The sequence below is a fragment of the Molossus molossus genome, unplaced genomic scaffold, assembly GCF_014108415.1.
Source record: "Molossus molossus isolate mMolMol1 unplaced genomic scaffold, mMolMol1.p scaffold_m16_p_7, whole genome shotgun sequence".
Lineage (NCBI taxonomy): Eukaryota > Metazoa > Chordata > Mammalia > Chiroptera > Molossidae > Molossus > Molossus molossus.
Genome location: NW_023425401.1, coordinates 85,823,655 through 85,845,296, shown reverse-complemented (window position 1 = coordinate 85,845,296; position 21,642 = coordinate 85,823,655). Strand labels below are relative to the sequence as shown.

The window sequence follows — 21,642 nt, the reverse complement described above, 5'->3', positions numbered from 1 at the left end:
TTAAACTATGGACAGTGTATTCTTTCCTAATCAGTAACAGTGTAGTGTTACATAATTTTATTTTCTACTCTGCAGGGTCCCTCAGAGAAGGAAGAAACTTGTTGATTATCATTAGGGTTGAAATAAACTGATAGAATTCTTTGCAACTTCTAATTGCTTGCAATATATCAATGCATTTGAAGATTAGATCTCTTGAGAGAACTGTGAATTTTTTTTCTCTTCAGGTTTTATTTATAAGGTTACTGACATTTAAGATGTTTAGAAATAAGTAGATTAAAATGTGTGGCAAAGTCACACAATTAGTTTTTTACTCAACAATCCTTTGATTGATATAATTAAAAGTAATAGAAAGGACCTTAAATGTTTTACTCTAATTATAAAACTAGCTGTTTCAACACATATAGCATTAACGTAGTGAGGAAAAAGTTTGCAATGTTAAAAATTTATGTCTAAAAATAAAAAGTAAATTGTTAGAAAAAATTTAGTAACTTTTAATGTAAAATTGTACATAATTATAAATTTATTAATTAGTTGCTATTATGATAGTGTCATCAAAATTGGGACAATGAAAAAAGATTATTATCATTGGCTGTGTTATATCCTTTTTTCTCTCCAAATCTCATGAAGCTTTCTAACAAGCATGTGATAACCAACCTCCTGAGTGATTAACAAAAAAGCCATCCCGTCACTATAGCAACCAATATTATATCACGAGAGTAACAACATGAAACCTCCTTAGTTACCAGTTTAACATCATTAATTATGATATCATGTTGTGTTAAAGCACAAGCAATGAATACTAGATCATTTGGGGAAAGTGGAAGATAAACAGATTGGTTTTCACATTTTGAATACTCATTCAAACAGTTCTCATGTTTTGGGAATAGTGGGTGTTGTGTACACGGATTAAAAGAATTCATTTAAATTAGACATATTAAAACCTTTCAAATCTGGCAAAGAGAAAAATATTTGTATACAACCTGAATAAACACAATATTGCTTTATCTAAATATTATGAATCCTATCAAAAAAAAAAAAAAAAACCAAAAAACTATGAGAATCTTTTTGTTCTTAACTGTCTATTTTAGTTGATTTTTTTTTACCATTACCTTATCCAAGAATACTGAAAAAGTGTGCAGTACACACACACACACACACACACACATATATATTTGTTCATCTCTGTTTTTAATTTTTAGTCACAGAGTACCTTGTAATGTGGACAAATGGAGACTCATCTGTTCACAAACGTGGCCTTCTTTCATTAATCAGCTAGCTAGATAAATAAACATGGTATAGTGATCAGAAAGGTGCAGTTACTCTTCTGTGTCACACATGAAAACAAGTCTGTATTAGAGAAAAGCCTACAGTAGGACCCAGGGGTCGGCAAGCAGAGAACTCTTTCACCTTTTCCTTTTCTAGTCTAGTATGAGAATATTCTAGAAAATGGATCCTGGAAATCTAGTCAGGTAGAACTACTGAGCAGTCTCTTTTTAAAAAAAACAAAATGCATGTTTTCTAGATGAGAAAAACTTGTGTACTTTTTATTACCTCCCTCCCCCTTTTCTGTATCTTAAAAAATAAAGAGCTTTTGTTTTAGGCTTATGATCAGACCAAGCAAGAACAAAGTCAAATTTAAGTCAGAAATAGGAAGTGGGCTACTTTTGTTTGTGCGGTTGGCCTTCTGTATTATGTAAGCAACATGAGTAGAGTTTGTTTTTCTCCTAAATTGTCTTTTCTTATGTTTTAGGCCCAGAAGAAAAGGACACAGGTAACTGATGCCTGTGCATGCTCGTGACGTTCTGTCTCATGGGTGCTCCTGTGCTCTGATATCAGGAACAACTCTCCTTTTCAGGACCACTGTTAGATCACTTCAACTCAGATAGTGAAAATACTTTCATTTTATCCAAACCATTGCTGATGCTTTGTAGGGAAAACATAGGCCATTTATCTCTGTAAAAGTTCAGCACTGGTTTCAGATATGCATTCAAAGCAAAATACCTGAGGCTGTGTTAATGTTATGCATTATGTTTTAAGCATAGACATTAATCTCATTTGGAAGCTGTCACCACTACTTGAAGGGCTCTTTCAACTAGAAAAAAGGACCATCTTTCTATTATCATTCCTGAAAAATAACATGAGAGTAAAAAGTATAAATGCTATTAAATAAAAAATAAGCGGCTCTTAACTTTGAAAGTTGTTAATCATAGGAATGAGCAGAGGTTATAAAATCCCATCTCAAGGAATTGCTGGGAAAGAGTTCTCTGGGTCTCTGAATTGTGAAAGGTATTATTACTTTTTTCTAGTGTCACTTATCACAGTTGTAATTTTTTTTATGTTTAAATGTTTTAATTTATTGGCTCCTAGAGAGGAAGGGAGAAAGAGAGAAACATTGATTTGCTGTTTCACTTATTTATGCATTCTTTAGTTGATTCTTGTATGTGTCCTAATTGGGGATCAAACCCACAACCTTGGCACATCAGGACAATGCTCCAGGCAACTGGGCTAGTAGGCCTGGGCTGTAATTATTTTAATTACATGCCCCATTATCTGTTTATCCTACCTATCTCCTCTTCAGCCTCTTAAAAAATGGGGTCTCGATTGAATTTGTATTCCAAGGTCACTGCTGTATTCCCAGCAGCCAGGACTATGCCACTGACACAAAGCAGGTACTTAGTCCTTTGGAGAGATAAGAAGTTAGTTGCTTCATCTGAAAACATGGAGGAAGAGACAAGGTATGAACCTTTCTAGTCCTAGTTTGCTTATCTTAGTCAAATTTTGTACACAGTGTTATAGACAAGTTGGTTTGGGTTGTTTTTAACTAAAATCTTCCATTAGGGCTTTTTTTTTTTTTACTCCCTCTACATTTTTCAATTTTTTTCTAGTATTTGACCCCAGAAAGAGTCAGGAACAAAACACTCCGAGCCAGGGAAAGGGGAGAGAACACATCTACAATGATCACTAAACACTTTGAAAAAAATATGAGACTGCCGATCCCTTTATGACAGCCTGTTGTGATGGCAACAGTCCCATGCTCTCCGACAAACTTTTTCAAAACCTTTTATTCCATTTTATCCCCCACAACATTTCTGTTGTGAACATAGTTTTTACAGTTTACACATAAGAAGTCCAGGGTTGTTAGTGGCTTTCTCAACGCCAGACAGTAAGTAAGTAGGCCAGCTGGGACTAGCATCAGGTGTCCTGATCCCCACCCTACAGAGGCTCTGCTCCTTCCCCTGTGACATATGCAGGGGTCACAGTGCACCTTCGTGAGGGATGGGTTAGAGGCTGTTGCCCTGTTCCCCTTGGAGGCCAGGAAAGGAACATGCTGCCCCGCAACCTCACGTGCAGAAGCCTTCCCTGTACGTGGGTTGAACATCCACACCCCTGCTCAACTGTGCCGCCTGGCTCCGAGAAAATGCCTTTTAAAAATTAAATGCTTTCAAAGAGAAGCAAAAATAATCAATGTAGCTTTAATAATTTAAGGGATGGAAGGGAAAGCTAATCTCAATTGAAGAATGTTCTGAAGTAACAGAAGAGAGATTTTTAAGAAATGTAGTTATATTCCTTTAGTTGCATTTGGTTGCAAGTTAACAGGGTTTCTTAGACATGTTTTAGGGGTGCTTTTAAAAGTGAGTAAAAATGAGAATATCAATTGCTTGTGTAAAAGTGCAAATGCTTGATAAGACTTTCAAATGGCACTCTCTCGAGCATTATAATCACTATCCATTGTTAGTTTGTAGGAAAGAGTAAAATTCTGCCCCAGATTTGTCATATTTTGTCATCTATTGACTGCCTATTGTTCCAAAGTTGTTTTTTATTTACATTGCTTCAGTAATTTCTTATACAACCCTTCAAAATAGATATTTTACAAAACAGGTAACTGAGAACAGAAAAAGTCAGTAACTTGCAAAAGGTTGTGCTGTTGCTATTAAAATTCAGCATCCCTGAGATTCGCACCCTTGTCTCTCAGACACCAGAGCCCTCTTTGTGCTCTTTCCACCGGCTGTCCTGCCTCCAAGGTCGTCCAGTTTGAAGGAATGGCATTTTGTTTATAAGCATCTCAGCCACATTGCAAAAGTCAAGGGTTAATTAACATGTGTAGGATCACTTTTTAAAAAAATAATGATATTTAATAATCAACCTTATGTGCCAGGCACTATTCTGAGCACTTTACATGTATTCATGTACCCTTACAACTCTTTAAATGAATGCCATTATTATTTTTGTTTTGTTGTTTAATTTTTTTTTTAACTGATTTTTAGAGAGAGAAGAAGAAAGAGAAACATCGATGAGAGAGAGCATGAATTGGCCACCTCCTGCATGCCCCCCACTGGGGCTTGGGCCATTATTATTATTAATTTTTTAGGAAACTGAAGCAGAGAATTGACCAGCTGGGCTCTGGTCACATAGCTTTGTTAGTGGAAGATTAGAAACCACTATCTAACTGTTATATAATAATAGAGCTATCTTCTTATGTTCCTGTCTCTTCTCCCTCCCCTTTCTTGGTAAGCTTGTATGTAGTTAAATTTGCACTCAGTTGAAACACATGGACATTTGAAAGGGAGTCTGGAATGGCAGTCGCTGCAGAAATATGACAGAAGCCATATATGTAACTTAAAATTTTCTGGTAGTCACATTACAGAGGCAACAAGAAACAGGTGAAATTACTGTTAGTAATATAGTTTGTTTAACCCAGTGTATTCAAAATATTATCATTTTAAAATGTAGTCAATATACAGAATATAAATATATATTTTTTATCCTCATCCGAGGATATTTTTACATTTATCTTCAGACAGAGTGGGAGGGAGAGAGGAAGGAAGAGAGAGAGAGAAACATCAATGTGAGAGAGACACATCGATTGGTTTCCACCTACACAACCCCAACCAGGGCCAGGGACGAACCGCAACCGAGGTACATGCCCTTGACCAGAATCGAACTCGGGACTCTTTGGTCTGTGGGCTGACACTGTAAGGGCTGAGCCAAACCGGCCAGGGCAATACACAGAATTATTAATGAGATACTTTACATTATTTTTTCATACAATGTCTTTAAAGTTCGGTGTGTATGTTACTCTCACGGCCCAGCTCAGTTCAGAGAGGACCCGTTGCAAGTACTCATGGCCGTGTGTGGCTTTGGTGCTGAACCGACAGCACAGGCTCCACTAAGGCTAAGAACTGGACTCCAGATTCTGAATCTTTTTATTTTTTCCCACATCCCTTCAGTGTCAGGTGGTGAAAGTGATTAAAATGGGCAACCTCCTCCAACTCAGAGCCTGTCTCCTTCTTCCCTGCTTATTTTTCTCCATAGTACTCATGATCTAACATAATGTAGTTCATTCATCCGACTGTTGTTCTGGAATGTTAGCCCCACAAGGGCAGGGCTTCTGTATGTTAATAACTGCTACATCTCCAGTGCCAAGGAAAGTTCCTGGTGCATACTTGGTACTCAGTAAATATTTATTGAATAAATGAATGAGTAGATGGCACAAAGAGTGAACACACTACTTATAGCAGAGAACATCTGTAAACTGGTAGCTGGCTTGCAGAAGGTCATTCAAACCAATCACCAAATAACTAACAATACAGAGCAACTAACCAGTTAAAAATTAACAAGATGGAAAAATTAAACTAGGATTTCATGTCGTCGTTTGGGGGAGGGGCAAGGAAGCATCAACTTTCTTAATAGATTACAGTTGCATTAACAATATCTAGTAATCTCCATTTACCAGCCAGTGTGGCTCAGTGGTTGAGCGTCAACCCATGCACCAAGAGGTCACTGATTCAATTCCCAGTCAGGGCACATGCCGAAGTTGTGGGCCCGATCACCAGTGGGAGGCCAATCGATGTTTCTCTCATCGGTGTTCCTCTCTCCCTCTCCCTTTCTCTCCCTAAAAATCAGTAAAGAAAAAAATATTTTGAAAAAACAATATCTAGTAATCTAATCTGTTTCAGTTATTTCTATAATTCAGCATGATGCTCAGTTTTGGCTTATTATTCCTTTTGCATCCTTGGGAATTCTTCAAATTCTCCATTGGCAGCATACATTTGCAGAAAAGGGATTTCAACTTGATGAAATAAAACAAATTAACTTTGTCTAAGTGCCTTCGTTCCTTTTTGGGAACTATGTGCATGTGTTTATGAGAACAGATAGTTTATTTTTAGAACAAAATTTCTAGAAGTTTCTGTTGTTGTTTTAGTAAGTGTTTGACATTTACACTGTTGTTAAATCAACTAGTTTTCTTAGGTTTAATTTTATTATTAACTGTACTATTTATGTAATAGTAGAATCCTTTTTATTTATAATCTAAGAGTCAAAATAATACTGAAACTTTATTTTCCTAACTTTTTTAAATCACATGCCTGTTGATGCAAATTTGATATTTTTAAAGAAGACACAATTTGTTCTTTAATTTGAGGAATTTCTCATAGAAAACAACAACAATAATACATCTAATAGCAGTCCCATCTTTTTTCTGAAAACTACTTATCATGTAATAACTTTGGGTAAAAGATGTGAGAACTACAACTTAGAGCTTGCCTCGACCTGAGCTCATTCGCATTGATTTAGTATTTCGGTTTATTGTGAATCCGAGAACGTGGAGTACCCTAAACCAAAGGTGGCATGGAATGAGCAGACACATCTTTGTGCATGAGGCTCTGCCTGGGCCGTCTGGTTGCCAGGTTCCCTGGTCTAACCCCCAGTGCTCTCATTTTCGTCTCCGTTGAGCAGGATAGAGATGTTTTCCCAGAGGGCCGTGCTGCCAACTTTCTCTGAGAGGAGAAGTTGCACTGTGGCAGTCCTTACGTCATTGAGATGTGTTTGCCATCTGGATGGCATTTTAATTTAGCACCCCATTGTCAGTGTAGCAATGAATAAGAAATAAATAAAATCTTTTCTGCTTAAAGATGTGTGTTTATAGAAAGGAGTATATAAAAAAACCACACAGGTAATGGAAATATTTTTATTAGGGAGTAATTATATACTAATATTTCTAGGGTAACAGAAATTTTATCATAGAAGTTGTTAATTATAAATTTGATTTTTTAAAAATTTTATTATATGTTACCATGAATTCATGTTACTAATAACTAAATGATCTGAAATTTTGTATTCCCATAAATATCGACAGTACTTTGCAAAATATAATTTACACATTAAAAAAAAAATCTTCACCCTAAAAAGAATACAACAGGTAATTAAAACATTTTTGTCCTGCCTTTTTGGGTAGTGTGGCTTGCAGGAGAGACCTTGGCCTAAAAGTAACATCTTGGTGATAATTTTGCTTCTAAGATTAGGAACACATTGATTGATACAGTTTCTGGCTCTAAAACAAAGAATGACTTATTATCTTTTTCATTAAACTGAGAAAATTATATAAGTCCATGTATGTTTTTAGTTTGTAAAGCAGTATGTTTATGTATAGTAAAAACTCATTGCGTGAGCTCCACTGATTTAATGTCTGTGATCATCTGAATAGGGACCAAGTTAAAATTTTTTGTGTGTGCATTATATAGAGAAAAATGATGAGTATTTTTCAGATGGTCAATAACCACTTAAATTACTTAAAGAAGACAATGTTTGATAGCAAAAAGTTACTTTGATTTTCATCATCTAACATGATACAATTGAAATATTAATTTTAAACTATTCTTATCAATATATTCTCATCAACATATTGAATCAGATGTCTTTACACATCATTAGCCTTAAACTATGTAACATACCACAAAGTATTAAGATCATATTTCCTTTTAAGTGCTATCTAAGTATTTTGAATTCATTTTATCTTTTTTCACATCTGATCTAGAATAAATGAGGATTTCTAATCTGTTTATTTGCTCAACTTTTCTCCCACCACCTCACTAGCCATTCACAATAACAATCCAACAATATGTAATTTGTGTTCACACCAATTAATTAGCTCATGACAGTGTTGACAGATTAATTTCTATGTATCAAAAGATATTTTGGGACCCTGGCCAGGTGACTCGGTTGGAGCATCATCCTGTGCAACAGATGGTTGTGGGTTCGATACCTGGTCAGGATACATACCTATGTTGTGGATTCCATCCTGGTTCTGGGTGCATATGAAAGCAACAAATCGATGTTTCTCTCTCACACTGATGTTTCTCTCTCCCTTCCTCTTACTCTCAAATCAATAAACATATCCTTGAGTAGGGATTAAAAAAATGATTTGGGGACAAATAAACAGGAGTTGCAGGGATTATTGACTAGAAGAGGCAAATGAAGACTATTTGCTCTGTCTGACAGTTCATTAAAGCTGTGTGTGTACCTTTGGTTAGCTTAAGACAGAGGAAAAGTGTCTTGCACAGGTCCACAGTAGCTCTTTGCATACTCAGGTACTAACCAACTAAGTGAAAAGTCAAATGAGGACATGTGGAGCACCCTCAGACACAGTGGCAACATGATGGTAATGCTTGCAACCCTCTCAGGGCCCCTGTACTTCTGATTACGCATAGCTCAGTGACCAGAAGAAGGGACAGGTGTTCTGTCAACTCCATGGAGACGTTTAAGGACACCTAGCTTACTCTCCTCTAGAATGGTTTCTGAGTTGGCATTCCTCTAACATTCTTGTTTTATCTGAGTGTAATTCTGGGACGTATTAGTCCATGTAAAACAACTGCTGGTAGTACCCTCCTGCTGCGCTCTGCTTTGGGCTTTGCATCCTCATATTGGAACTGCTGTTGCCAGCTCACACGGTTTGTCAGCCTCTGCCAAGGTGTTCTGTGACCTGAACAAGACACCTTTCCTTGATCCACAGTCTTTGTCAGTGGATCATCCATCCTTTCTCTCCTTTAAATTTATTTTTGTAGGGACACTCCCAGTCAGTGATGGTCACAGCTAATCTCATATACAAAAATAAAAACTTGATTCAATCTTGAACAGTGTTCTCTTTTCCAATCAGGCTATCATAGGAACTGATTCTTAAGTTTAAATGACACCTAACTTAGTGTACTTGAGGGCAGTTGCTTCCTTTTAACTTGTAAGCCTGCCTTGGCTTTCTAGTTGTGTACCAAAAACTTATTGGCTCCACACCTACCTATATTTCCTATTCTGTAGCATCAGGGGATATGAAGTGTTTTCCTCAGCAAGGCTGACTCTTCCACCCAGTTCTACCCAGCTTTTCCTGGATATTTTTTACTCCATCATATATCTCTTCTTTTTCTGTGGCTTTTACCTCTGTCTTCTTTCTACATATTTACCTTCCTTCTATAGCCATATAATCTTCTTTTTAATGCCCTAACCTGAGCTATGCATCTCCTTCCAGCTGCCATCGAAAGAGCAAGGTGCAGTCATCCCTTGGTATCCGAGAGACGTTGGTGCCAGGACCCCCATGGATACAAACATCCATGGATATTCAAGCTCCTTTTGTATTTGCATACAACTTAAGCACATCCTCCTATATACTTTAAATAACCTCTAGAGTACTTATAATACCTAATACAATGTAAATGCTGTGTAAAAGTTTATATACTGTATTGCTTAGAGAATAAAGACAAGAAAAAAGTCTGCACATGTTCAGTACAGATACAACCATTGTAACCCTAACTACATAGTACACATTAACAACAATGTAACATTTTTTTCCTCAATATTTTCTGTCCATGGCTGATTGAATCCACAAATGAGGAACTGCAGACATAGAGAGCCAAGCGTATACACTCAACTTCATTTCATTCTTCTTCACTGCTCTGCGGACAGAGGTTTGGCTTCCATCTCACTAATCTTTCTGGTGGGAGTTACACCAGCCTGCAGTATGGCTGGTCAAAGGGAGAGTGGAAGGGAGGAAAACTTTAAATTCTATTGCCTCTCTCTTGCATTGCCTTTGAACAATCTGTTCCTTACCTTTTGCCATTGAAGTGGTAGAATGCTCTGGTGGCCAGTTGTTGTGGTATTATCAAGACAGGTTGAAGCCACGCTGCAGTGAGATGTTGGAAACAGGAATGGGCTGAGACACCCTCTGGCAGTCACCACTTCACGTACATTCAAACCCCCTAGCCTAGTAAAATGCAACCTAAGGAGACTGGTGGCCAAGTGCTGCTGCTTTGAGTATAAAATATTAATGGTGCTCCCTGTCAGTTGGATTTGCCTAATGGATTAATAGGAGAAGGAAATTAGCAATACTAGTTCTGTATTGCCTGAGATTCTCTGCTTCAAAGCTTAAGTTTCTCCCTCAGCAAAGTCTAGCAAGGAACACAGGCAAGGGCCTGCCCATCATCCATCCCATCCTTAGCACCTCCAAATAACCATGAGCTCTCGGGCCAAAATAGACTCCTAAGGAGTACAGGCCCTATAAAAGACATTAAACTAAATAGTACCTACCATCTAGAACTTATGGAACAAGTATTTAAATTGAGCATAAGAAATATTCTCAAGGGGATACAGGAAGATGCTTCTTATATGGGAAGGGGATACTTCTTATATAAGAATAAGAAGTCATGAAAAACCAAATGGAAATATTGGGTATGAAAATAATACTGTCGTAGGGAAGATAGAATACAGAATGAATACAGCTGAAAAAGTATTTAGTGACCTGGGAGACCAGAATTAGGGCAGCCAGAGGAGAAAGATGTAGACAATATAAAAGAAAAGCTGTATGTAAATAGGAATAAAAGTTATATGTAGAACAGGAATAAATATAGACTTCCATCAAACTGTTTAAGAAGAAAAGGAGATATAGATAAATATAGTAATAAAGAGGAAAGTAGAGACACAAGAGGCAGAAAATAAGAGTATTATGAACAAATACAAAAATTGAAAATCTAGGTGAAATTAATACATTTCTTGGAGAAAAAAAAAAAACATATTTTGGTATAATCAACATAAGAAACAAAACTTGGATAGGCCAGTAAGTTTTAAAGAAATTGAAGTAGTTATCAAAGACGTTCAAATTCCAAATACCTAAGCCAGGTTGGTTTTAGAACTGAGTTCTACCAAATTTTTAAGGAACAAATAATTCCTATCTAAAATAAGTTTAATAAAATGGGAAATGAATGAAAGACGCTCATTTTATGAAACAAGTATAATCTTGATTCCCAAACCCAATAAAAACAATAGTACAAAAGAGAGTTATTATAGGCTCATTTTATTTTATGCATACATTTGTACAGAATTTCTAAATATGTTAGATCACAATATCTAACAGTGTATTGAGAAAATAATACATCATAACCAATGGAGTTTATTCCAGGAATATAAGTGGTTCAACATCAGAAAACCAACAAAGTAAAAGCAAAAATCATATGATCTCAGTAGACTTGGAAAAAAGTATGTGAAACCACTCAATACTAGCCCACAGAGAGGATGCTGACAGTCCTTGCCACTGGGTGAATTTTGCGTTTCCAGTTAGAAGAAAGAATTTGTACCCTTGGCCCAACTTCCTTGTTCTCTCGGGACCGCAGGTCGACGCTCTAACCGCTGAGCCAAACCGGCCAGGGCAACTTCCTTGTTCTCATAACCCGTGCAAGGCAAAGCCTCACTGCTTGGGTGTCCGGAGAGTGTCACAGGGAAACACTGCATGTTTCTAATCTCCCTACTGCTCCTACAGCTGTCCTTCCTTTAACCCTTTCCCACTGACCCATGTCCTCCCCTCCTCCCTACTTCCTTTTCCTCTCTTCCCAGGGCCTGCAGTTATCCTTGTAGTCCCTTCTTACACCTTACAACTTATCTCCCGAATGCCAGGGCTTTCTCCTCATCTGATTTAGGTTCTTTAGAAGGAGGAACAACAGAGGAGGGAGTTCTTTTTCTTCAGATGAGAGGAGGCAAAGGTGGGTGATTTCAATGTCAGACTGCTACTGATTTTCTTTGACCTAAAGTTCCTGACCTCAAACACCCACTAACAGAATAATTCCATTCTGAAGAAGCCCATCTGGTATACATGAGCAGTTTAAAGCCTTCCTAGTGATGTATCTTTGATTCTATTTCTTGCATATTGAGTATATTTTATTCACTTTCAATCAGATTTATTACAGAACTTCCTCATATTGACTGAAAGTGGATAATATGTAGTTAACTCTACCCTCTAATTTGGTGAGGGGGAGATAGACATAAATTCTGTGAAAACAGAAATCTTACCTTGTTCATTGTTGTATCCCCTTAGTTGTTAGTACAGTACAGTACATGTTTGTTGAATCAAATTCAGGGCCTCACAATTTGAGGATGTTGTATAACCAAGCAAGAAAACTGAGTGCATATGCAGGAATTGTTTTTTGATGCACCCTATCTGGTCATCATGGCCTCGATGAAAGAAAAAGAAGACAAGCCAGTATTGTGATGGAATTGTTTCCACGTCCTACAACCCAACACCATCTTGAATTCTGTTTCTTGTTTAGCTGCAAGGACAGACACAACCAGTCAGTTAAAAGTTAAGGTCAAATACATTGCAAATGACTCCTATATGGAAAAAAAAAAGGAATTGATCTTAGTGGTCTTCTCACCATGTCCCCTGATAACTTTCACCAAGCGGATCATTGTATCTCCACCAGTAGGGCTCAACAGGAAATGGCAGTCAGGGAGGCAGCCAGGGAGAATGTGCTGGACATGTGCACCCTCCCCGAGGCGGAATTAAAGCAACACAGTCAGGTGTCTTTTTTACCTCTCCCACCTTTCTACCTTTTCTTCAGAGAGATCTCTTCCTAAATGTAGAGGTACAAGTAAAGGAAAGAATTGCTTTGAGGAGCCAAGGAGTGTTTCCATAGAAAAGTAAAAGTGTTCCAAAATGACGGCAGGTCCTAGCCAGAAGAAATGCATTGTAATTCATCAAGAAACCTTGCTACTTTGGGCATATTTGTTATAAATGTCATTATTTGAACTGTATTGCAACAGTCAGCAACTTATAAAGCTGGAGGAATATAGAGACATCTGTAATGCTGTAGAAATGTTACAAAAAGGGTGAAAATGTACATTTTAAGAAGTTCACAAATATTCAGTGTTCAGAATTTAATGGAGTGTTGATAATCCTGTTACCAGTAGAGCTCTGGCTGTCGAATGCATTGAACTGCTTGGCGATAGTCAAACGGGTACTCACACGGGATGGCATGCATGGTGTACTTGGTGAAAATGCTGCTTATTTAAAGTGTGAGAGTAGCCATTATGTTCGAGTACAAAGTTTAAATTCTCTCAGTAAATTTAATCTAGAAAGAATAAAATGTCAATTTTTTAAGTTTTAGTAGGACAGGGTACTCTCAGAATTGTTTCTTAAGATAGTGTCAAAAGTAAAAGCTGGTATTGACATAATCACATGTAAACAGAGCTAAGTTTTGAGGTTTCTGTAATTCTTTTCCATTATTGCATACTTGTGGCTAAGGCTATGATGACTTTATAAACTCCTCAAGCTTTCAGCTATTTCAGAAGTTTCTATTGAACTCTGTATTCAGTTGTGTGTCTCTGTGTGTGCTATTTCTATTCAGAAAAATTGAAAATGAAAAAGAACTCAAATCATTGTATTATTGCTGCTAGCATGACATCAGAGGTAAGATTTTAGTTCCTTGTCAGCTAGTGTCAGTGTGAACCTGGACACCTTTTCTAACCTCTCCAACATACTTTTTCCTAATCTGGTTATGAGAGTCATGATTCCCTAATTCATAGAATGGTTGTGAGGATTCAGTAAACAATATACTAAAGTATATAGGAAAAATAAGTTTCTCTTCTGTGATAAGCACAACTAAACTTTGTTGTCTCTCCCTCTGAAAAATGCATGATATAAACATATACAAGTATGTTGAAATAATATAATCCAATATAGATAAAGCCCACATTTATGGGAAGCCTAGAATCTCTTAGCTGGAGAGAATCTTAAAGATAATATGGTTCATTAATTCTTAGCATTTATTTGGTTTACAGACCACTTTGAAAATATGACAGTTGTAACCTATATCTCCCCAAAATGCAAAAATTAGCATATAACTTTAAGGTGTCAAGGATGCCCTAAAACCTATTCCTAACCCCCTGAGTTAAGAATCCTCTATTTAATTCAACACTCTCAACCTAACCATGGAGAAAATCAGAAATATAAGAGATATGCTCTGAGAATTAAAAATTGATTTGAAAACACTTTTCCAAAAAAAGTTTCTAAGAATTTGAGAATGCAGCATTCATCACTTACTTGATCCATATTCTCAGACTGCAGCTACATTTCACTGGAGGACTTGCTGTCTAGTCTACCCTTGGCATGTTAGTGACAGAAGAGCTATTTGCAAAGTTAAATGGAATAATTTAGGTATTAATTTTATTTTTAACATGCCTTACCCAAAAAGTTTACTAGTGCATTCTCAGTAAACATTCCTTAAGTACCCTTCAGGGTCCAAAGCCTATTTAAGATATTGTGAGCACAGGATAATGAGATCCAGTTTCTGAGCCTATAATAGAGAACTCAGGATGAGGAGCAAAGCATTCAGCTTCAGAACTTTGAGAAGGCCCCACAGATAAGGTAGCATTAAAGTTGGGTCTTTGATAATAAGTAAAAGTTTTACTGTCAGAAGAGCTAAATATCCTAACTCCCTGTGCATGCAGATTTTACAATTATTATTAATCATGTATGGTAATTGATCCTAAAATAGTATATGGGATGGTATATTGAAGACCCATTTCCTGGTTTCATTCACGATGTATTTATCATTCTCTAAGCCATGTAGCCTCCAAACGTGAAGGTCATTCTCTTCTCTGGACTGCAATTTCTAGTTACTCACAAAGGCTTGCCAATTCTTTCTTCAAAACATCCCTGCACATTTCTCTTTTCTGTTCCCACTACCATCTCCCCACAAATCTCCCAATGACTAGAACAGACCTTCAGGACCACGTCACACAGCCTCACCAAGTCTTTCATGTTCTACACAACCACCAGACACATTTTCCTAAAATCAGTTTATTCTGATGCCCTGCTTAGAAACATTTGCCCCAAGTTATCTGTAGGAATGTGGTTATCCAGTCTGCTTACTGTTTTACTTAAAGCCTGCCACAGTCGCCCTCAGGCTCACCACCATTTCCCAGCTGGGCCAGGCATGTACCACACGGAGATGATAAGAGCCCACATTAAGTTCAGGTCTCACCTTCCCCTCTTACAGCTATTGCATTTTATCTCTCCAAGCTTGTTTCCTTACCTCTGAGTTTTATGGATACAAAAACAAACGACTTAAAGCTATTTAAAAAATTAGTGTGTTAACACCTGGGAAGTTCCTGGTGGTGTGCCTGACACAATAATTGGTTCTCAATAAACGGTAACATTTGTACCCATTGTCCTCATCACCTTCTTCTGAAAGGCATCACATCACTGTCATATGAACATTTCTAGAAACCTCTCTTTTGACCGCAGTCGGTCATTCTTTAGGACCTGCTTCAGGTCCTGCTTACCTTCCCACTGATTCTTTCCCTAAATGTACCTGCTCTGGGCACTCTCACATTTCTGTATCACCACTGTGTTTGCTTTACATTGTTTTCAAACTTTTCTTAAAGGTCTTGTCTTCCTCACCAGACTATAATAAATGGAGCCGCCCCCAATGGAGTAGATGTGGTGCAAAGTCCTGAGCTCCCTTGACTTCATCCTTGTTCAAGGTTGCTGAAGTGTTCATGAAACAGATGGAAGCTTGGATTATTGATGTCCAAGGGTCCTTTTAGTAGTTACTCTTGGAGTTTGAGTTGTTTAACATCAGGGACATGTCTTACACTTCCTCCTTCTTCCCAAAGCTAAGTAGGCACACTCAAGGATGTAATGTTCTGCAGTCTTGTTTTCTTGAAGAATCTTAGTACTCTTGATCCCTGTCAATGGCTTTCCTTCCTGCAGGGGAATTTAGTAGGATGTGTACCATGGTTGGGGATGGTAACCCCCACACCCATCACACTATGACCTAGAGTAAGCTTATTACAAATATTTAATGAACTAGCACTGCCATAAGCAATGTTTCACTGCATCATTTCATGTCCAGTGGGAACAAATTAGGAAAGGGAAGAGTCTCCTCCAAATTTAAGCCTGAATTTGCAGGAAGAAGTTGAGGGAAAAGAGCTATTGCTGAAAAAGAGATTCCTTAGTTTCCACAAAGAAAGTGCTTTTCCTGAAAATTATATTTCCCTTCCTTACAACTGCCACACTGGGGTAAAGAGAGGGTCCTGTGAATTTAGGACAATGTTAGTCTTTAGTGACCTTATTGGAAACTCTATTCACATTAAATTGTGAAATAGTTTCTTTACACAGTGCACTTCTAATTTCTGCCAGTTGCTTGTCTCTCTTAAATCAATTACTTTGCCTGTAGTATTACTGAATCTCAGGTAGCTGCACTTAATCTCATTATGGTCTGGCCTTTTTATACCAGTTTGCCTTAATGCTGAAACAACCTTCACCTTTAAAAACCACCTACCCCCTCCTTCCAGGTTGGAGGAGGGGGTGGGGGGTGATGGTAGGCAAGAAAGGAGGGGAGGAAATCAGTTAATTGCAGGCTGTCAGAGTTGTTTTAGGTGACTTTGTATTTCTTGAATTTAAGCTCAACATGAACTATAGACATGTCAGGCTGGGAATTTAAATAGCAACAAAAAAGCATAGGTTTTGCTAATGCCAGCAATGACTCATCTGGTGAGAATGGTATTGTATTGATAATACAATACAGAGAGAAGGAAAAGACTGTGGTATCTGCTCTCTTTGTGTTTCTGACCTTGACGAGAATTATAACTTGTTTGTTGCAGAAGTTGAGCATCTAATGTGCTGATGCACCTGTTAGTCTTATATGTTGAATGAAACCACTTGCAGTTGCCTGTGGTTGCTCTGTGGGTGAAATATTTTCTGCAATCTGGTGAACTGGTTTTCTTTTTGTGAAGAATGTGCTTGTATATGTCGCATCTCTTATTTTTCAAAAATATGTTTTATCATTCTACTTTAATGCCCTTGTGTCATTACATCTTGGAATATGTTTGGCTTTCATTTTTAAGGTAACATCATTATGATTTGTTTTTAATATAGAGACCTTGAACCAGGCAACTCCTGCTAAAAAGCTAGAAGAAGTTCTTCATCTAGCAGAGCTCTGCATAGAAGTCTTACAGCAAAATGAAGAGCATCACGCAGAGGTGATGGCCTGCTTTAACTACTATAGAATGCTACATGTGATACTTTGCAATAGCTGGAACAAGACTGAAGAAGTAGCCTTCCCATAGACTTTGATACACACTTGCCATTTACCTGTAGAAAACTGAGAACATGTGCAGTGCCTGAAAATACAACTCCTATATGTTACAAAGGAATGGCATATTCTCTCTCTCTCTCTCTCTCTCTCTCTCTAATATCTGCTCCTGGCAACAGTCATGTTGCAGGGAACGTGGGAGAGCCCATGGGATATGCGAATGATCTACAACTAGTAAAAAGCAAAGCTGGAATACAAACTCCACCTTGTGATACCAGATCACTTGTGTTTCCCCCAGGTCGTGATTGCTTTAGTTTAGAAATGTCAGTCAGTGTACAAAAGAAAAACTAGTGATAAACTGTAAGATAACTTCAAATGGAAGATATTCATGACTCTAGGCTTTTGCTCTTACCATCAAACCTTTCTTTCCATTTTCACTAAACTTGGCATTGTTTATAGTTTTCAGATATTCTAGGTATGTATTAGCATTCACTAAAGATATGGAGTGGTGATTTACCAGGCAAACTGCTTATTCTAAGACTTAAAGGTATCACTCTTTCTAGTAGTCATGAGTTTATTTTATTTTTTTAAAGAGTTTTCTGACTTGGATTTGAATGGGGAAATATGTGGAATTAAATAAATGTATTAACTTTTAATGCCCTAATAATGCTGTTATTTTTGAGGAAGCACATGAAATGAGTAGGAATAAAAGAAAACCAGATACGTAAGAATTTATAGAGTATTTATATGTAATGAAGCCTAGTTCTTCAAAATGTAAGAAACTACATGCAGTATATTTGAAGCAAAACCTTACCATGGGTAACTGAGATTCCTTGTATCTGGTTATAAATATGATCATTCAAAACATCTGCTTTTAGCTCACACAGTGGAATCTAGTTTTTACCTTGCATCTGTCATGTGTGAACTTGTTATGGATATTTTATTTTAAACTGAAGAAACAGCTGCTTCAATCATTTGAAATTAATTCCCAGGAGGATCTTTTCTAGGCAAGTACTACTACTATGTTACAATGAATATGATTATATGATAAAATATAGGTATGTGTTGTCTTTGTCTTTTGTTAAAAGGCATTATCATTAGAGCATTAGACCTTTTAGAATTTAAAAAAATTCTGATTTGATATCCAATTGCAGTATATTTCACCTAAACAGTACATCTAATATTCTCACACATTTCACAAAAAAACACATTTAATTTTCTTGCATTAATAAAAATAATAACAACCTTTTTTCAAAATGTAGTGTTATATACTACACACAATCAGTACACGCTTGCTAAAATATAATGTATCCAAACACAATTAAAATGTAAATATTGTTTATTTTCTAATCTGAAAAATTGAGTTTATTGAACAAAGATAATCATAACTCATAAATATCAGTCTGCTATATGCTGAAATATAGAACTATTATAATGATCTCTTTTAAAGATACTTTGTAACACTGTCATTTTTTCATTCCACAATGCCTCCAAATTTTTGGAATCCCCCAGGGAAGAGAGGTACGTAAAATTGTCTCCACTATTTTCCTAACATGGAATAAAAAACTTAGTGAAGATAAGATTGACCCCACTTTGATAACAGTTCATTTTAAAGCCAACTGAGTTCCTCTCCTTAGAATAAAGGCTAATCTTTACTGTAGTGTTTCTGAGACTATGTCTCATTAATAATTACATGCGCAGCTATAGCCGACCATCTAAGTAAAGGCCAGCTGAGAGGATTTTAATGTTTTGGTTTTATTTTTTTGTTTGTTTGGGTGTTTTTTGTTTGTTTTTTGTTTGTTTGTTTGTTTGTTTTAATTTTTCTTTTTTTAACCAGAAGGTCCAACATATTGGGGAGTACATTGGTCTGATTCCAAAATCATATACAATGAATTCATTGTAATTGCATAGTATTTATAATCTGGATAGCCAGTGAGTTAAACCAAGATTTTTTAAGGGTGGGTGGGTTTTGGTTAAGGGTTAGATTAGCCTCTGGTGCAACAGATGTTCCTCATTTTGGAAGAAGGTAACCAGCAAGTGGCTTTCAGATGACTAACTTACAAAGGCAGGATTCCATCTGCAGCATTAACTGTCCAAAAAAATTACATGGGCAAAAATACCCTCCCAAAAATGTGTGTTCATAATTTACTAAATTGTAAATATATAGTAATAAGAGTAGTAGTTGACCCTGACATATGTTTTAAATTATTTTCAGTTTATCATTTCATTTGGTTATTTCAATATTTGTATTCAGGTATAATTCAATTCAGGAGAGATTTTGATGAATCAAAAGAGTTGTAAAAATTGTCTGATTAGGTGGACTGTAGTTTAGTCGTCACCTGAAGGTTCTAGTACATTCTACTGGACTAGCAGCATACATGTTTTTAGAATAAATATTTCTAGAATATAGCCCCTCAGCATCATGTTGTGTTGGGGGTGGGGGTGTACCTTAGACAAAGACTGTCTCTAGAGCTTTCAGCATCATCTACAAAATATAGAAAAAAACGTGGGAAAAAATAAGCACATAATACATTTCAAAATCAGGTTCACTGTTTTGGTTCATTTATGTAGGCATCTTCCTTTTTTGTTTTAAAATTTTGTGTGTTTTTTTTTATCCTCACCCAAGGACATTTTTCCATATTTTGTTCAGATAGAGTGGGAAGGGGAGAGAGAGAGAGAGAAACATCGAAGCAAAAGGGACACATCAAGTGGTTGCCACCCACACGACCCAACCAGGGCTGGGGACAAACTGCAACCGAGGTACGTGCCCTTAGCGGGAACAAAACCCAGATCTCTCTGGACCACAGGTCAACGCTCTAACCGCTGAGCCAAACCGGCCAGGGCATTTTGTTTTAAATTATAAATTTAACTGTATTTTAAAAATAAAAGTAATAAAAAGCCTCAGATCTCAAGGAAATTAGAAAAGACACACAAAAATATTATACCATAACAGATGCTCTGACATGAAAAAATCAGAGTACATTACCATTGGTCTGATGAACAAGACATAGATAGGTAGGTAGGTAGGTAGGTAGGTAGGTGGATGGATGGATGGATGCATGCATGCATGCATGCATACAGGGTAGGGCAAAAGTAGGTTTACAGTTGTGAGTGTGTGAAACAGTTTATTTTTGTATTATTATTAATTTTTATGTAAATAACTGTAAACCTACTTCTGCCATACCCTGTATATAGTAATTAAGAAAAGGCTATATGTGTAAGAGCTTGGTCTCTGCACTCCAGTTGGCCTGGATTCAAATAATTGCTCTGTTACCTATCAACTACATAACTTTGGGCAAGTTATTGAATCTCTCTGAATTTGATAACATAAAATAAGGAGAATTATACCATCTACCTGAAAAGGTTATGTGGAGGATTAAGATAACAGATACAAAGCCTTTAGAACCGCACTTGGTACATAGAAACTAGTAATGGTTGAACATTACTATTTTTAAAATGTTCAGGTTGAACATTACTATTTTTAAAACATTACTATTTTAAAATATAAGATATGCATGAATTGCAACTCATTTTTTATATTATTGATAATGTTTAGTTTTGAGGTTTTTGTTTTTTACTTTTGTATAGCAAGAGATTTTCATAGTCATTGAATTTTCACAACTCTGGGAAGGTTAAGGCAAGTATTGTTACTGCCAACTTGCAGGTGAGGTAACGGACGTCCTCCCTGGGGACCGATTTGCCCATGATCACTCACATCTCATCACCAAGTTCAGAAACTTAGTACTCTGCTCCGTTTCAAGGTTCATTCTTACCTGCCACTGTTTTCACCCACATTCAGTAAACACAGCTTTCAAAGTATTGTCAGCCTAGCCTGCCTCATAAAGTATTTATTTGTTATTAGAAGCTTGATAGAAATGGCATGGCTAAAAAATTACAATCAAATGTTGTTTTGTATTTTGCTCTCAATCAAATTAAGCATTGGCCTCTGTCATCTCATTTACACAAATGAGGGACTTAGCATTACAGCCAAGATAACTTTCACCCAGATGATCATGACTATCGATCTGTGCCCTGCGTATGGATGCATTTCTGAGAGGGATTTTCCCCTCCCTGGTGGAGACCCATGCTGTGGAGCCCCAAGCATCGTCATGAAGGTGAATTCTAGGGAGGAAATTAGACAACCCCTCTTCTTATTACCAACCCTTGGATGACTGCCACCCGAGGGCAGTAGCAAAAGAGAGGAGGGGATAGGTATAGAATTGACCCTCTGTTGTCAAAACACCTGTGGCTCTTGAGTTTTATTTTCAGACAGTGATTGCTTAAAGCTTTCTCTAGTCATCATTAGAACAATAATCATCAGAGATTGCTTTACATTAATCAGGGATAGCATGATCAGGAATGCTGTTTGAGGCATCTATAAGTACTTCTGAAAAACAGGATGAAAATTTCGAGTTGAAAATATCTTGCCACCCTATAGCTACTTTTTTAAAGAAAGTTATGTTTCATTTCCCACCACCACGGCATTGTCTTCCGAGTTAACTTTTAAAAGAGC

General features: G+C 36.9%; 1 protein-coding gene across 16 annotated transcripts in view; it reads left to right on the top strand.

The window, feature by feature from the left end:
• The window catches only part of CADPS2 (calcium dependent secretion activator 2), a 592,189-nt gene that overhangs the window by 472,677 nt on the left and 97,870 nt on the right, over positions 1-21,642 (top strand). For 6 of the 16 annotated variants that reach the window (XM_036246225.1, XM_036246224.1, XM_036246233.1 and 3 more), the window contains 3 exons: positions 1,751-1,771; positions 16,973-17,076; positions 18,642-18,650. In XM_036246225.1, coding sequence (XP_036102118.1) covers positions 1,751-1,771; positions 16,973-17,076; positions 18,642-18,650 — 134 coding nt within the window. Of the gene's footprint in view, positions 1-1,750; positions 1,772-5,519; positions 5,537-16,972; positions 17,077-18,641; positions 18,651-21,642 lie in introns of all 16 variants that reach the window. The other 10 variants (XM_036246226.1, XM_036246234.1, XM_036246232.1 and 7 more) reach the window with 4 other exon arrangements.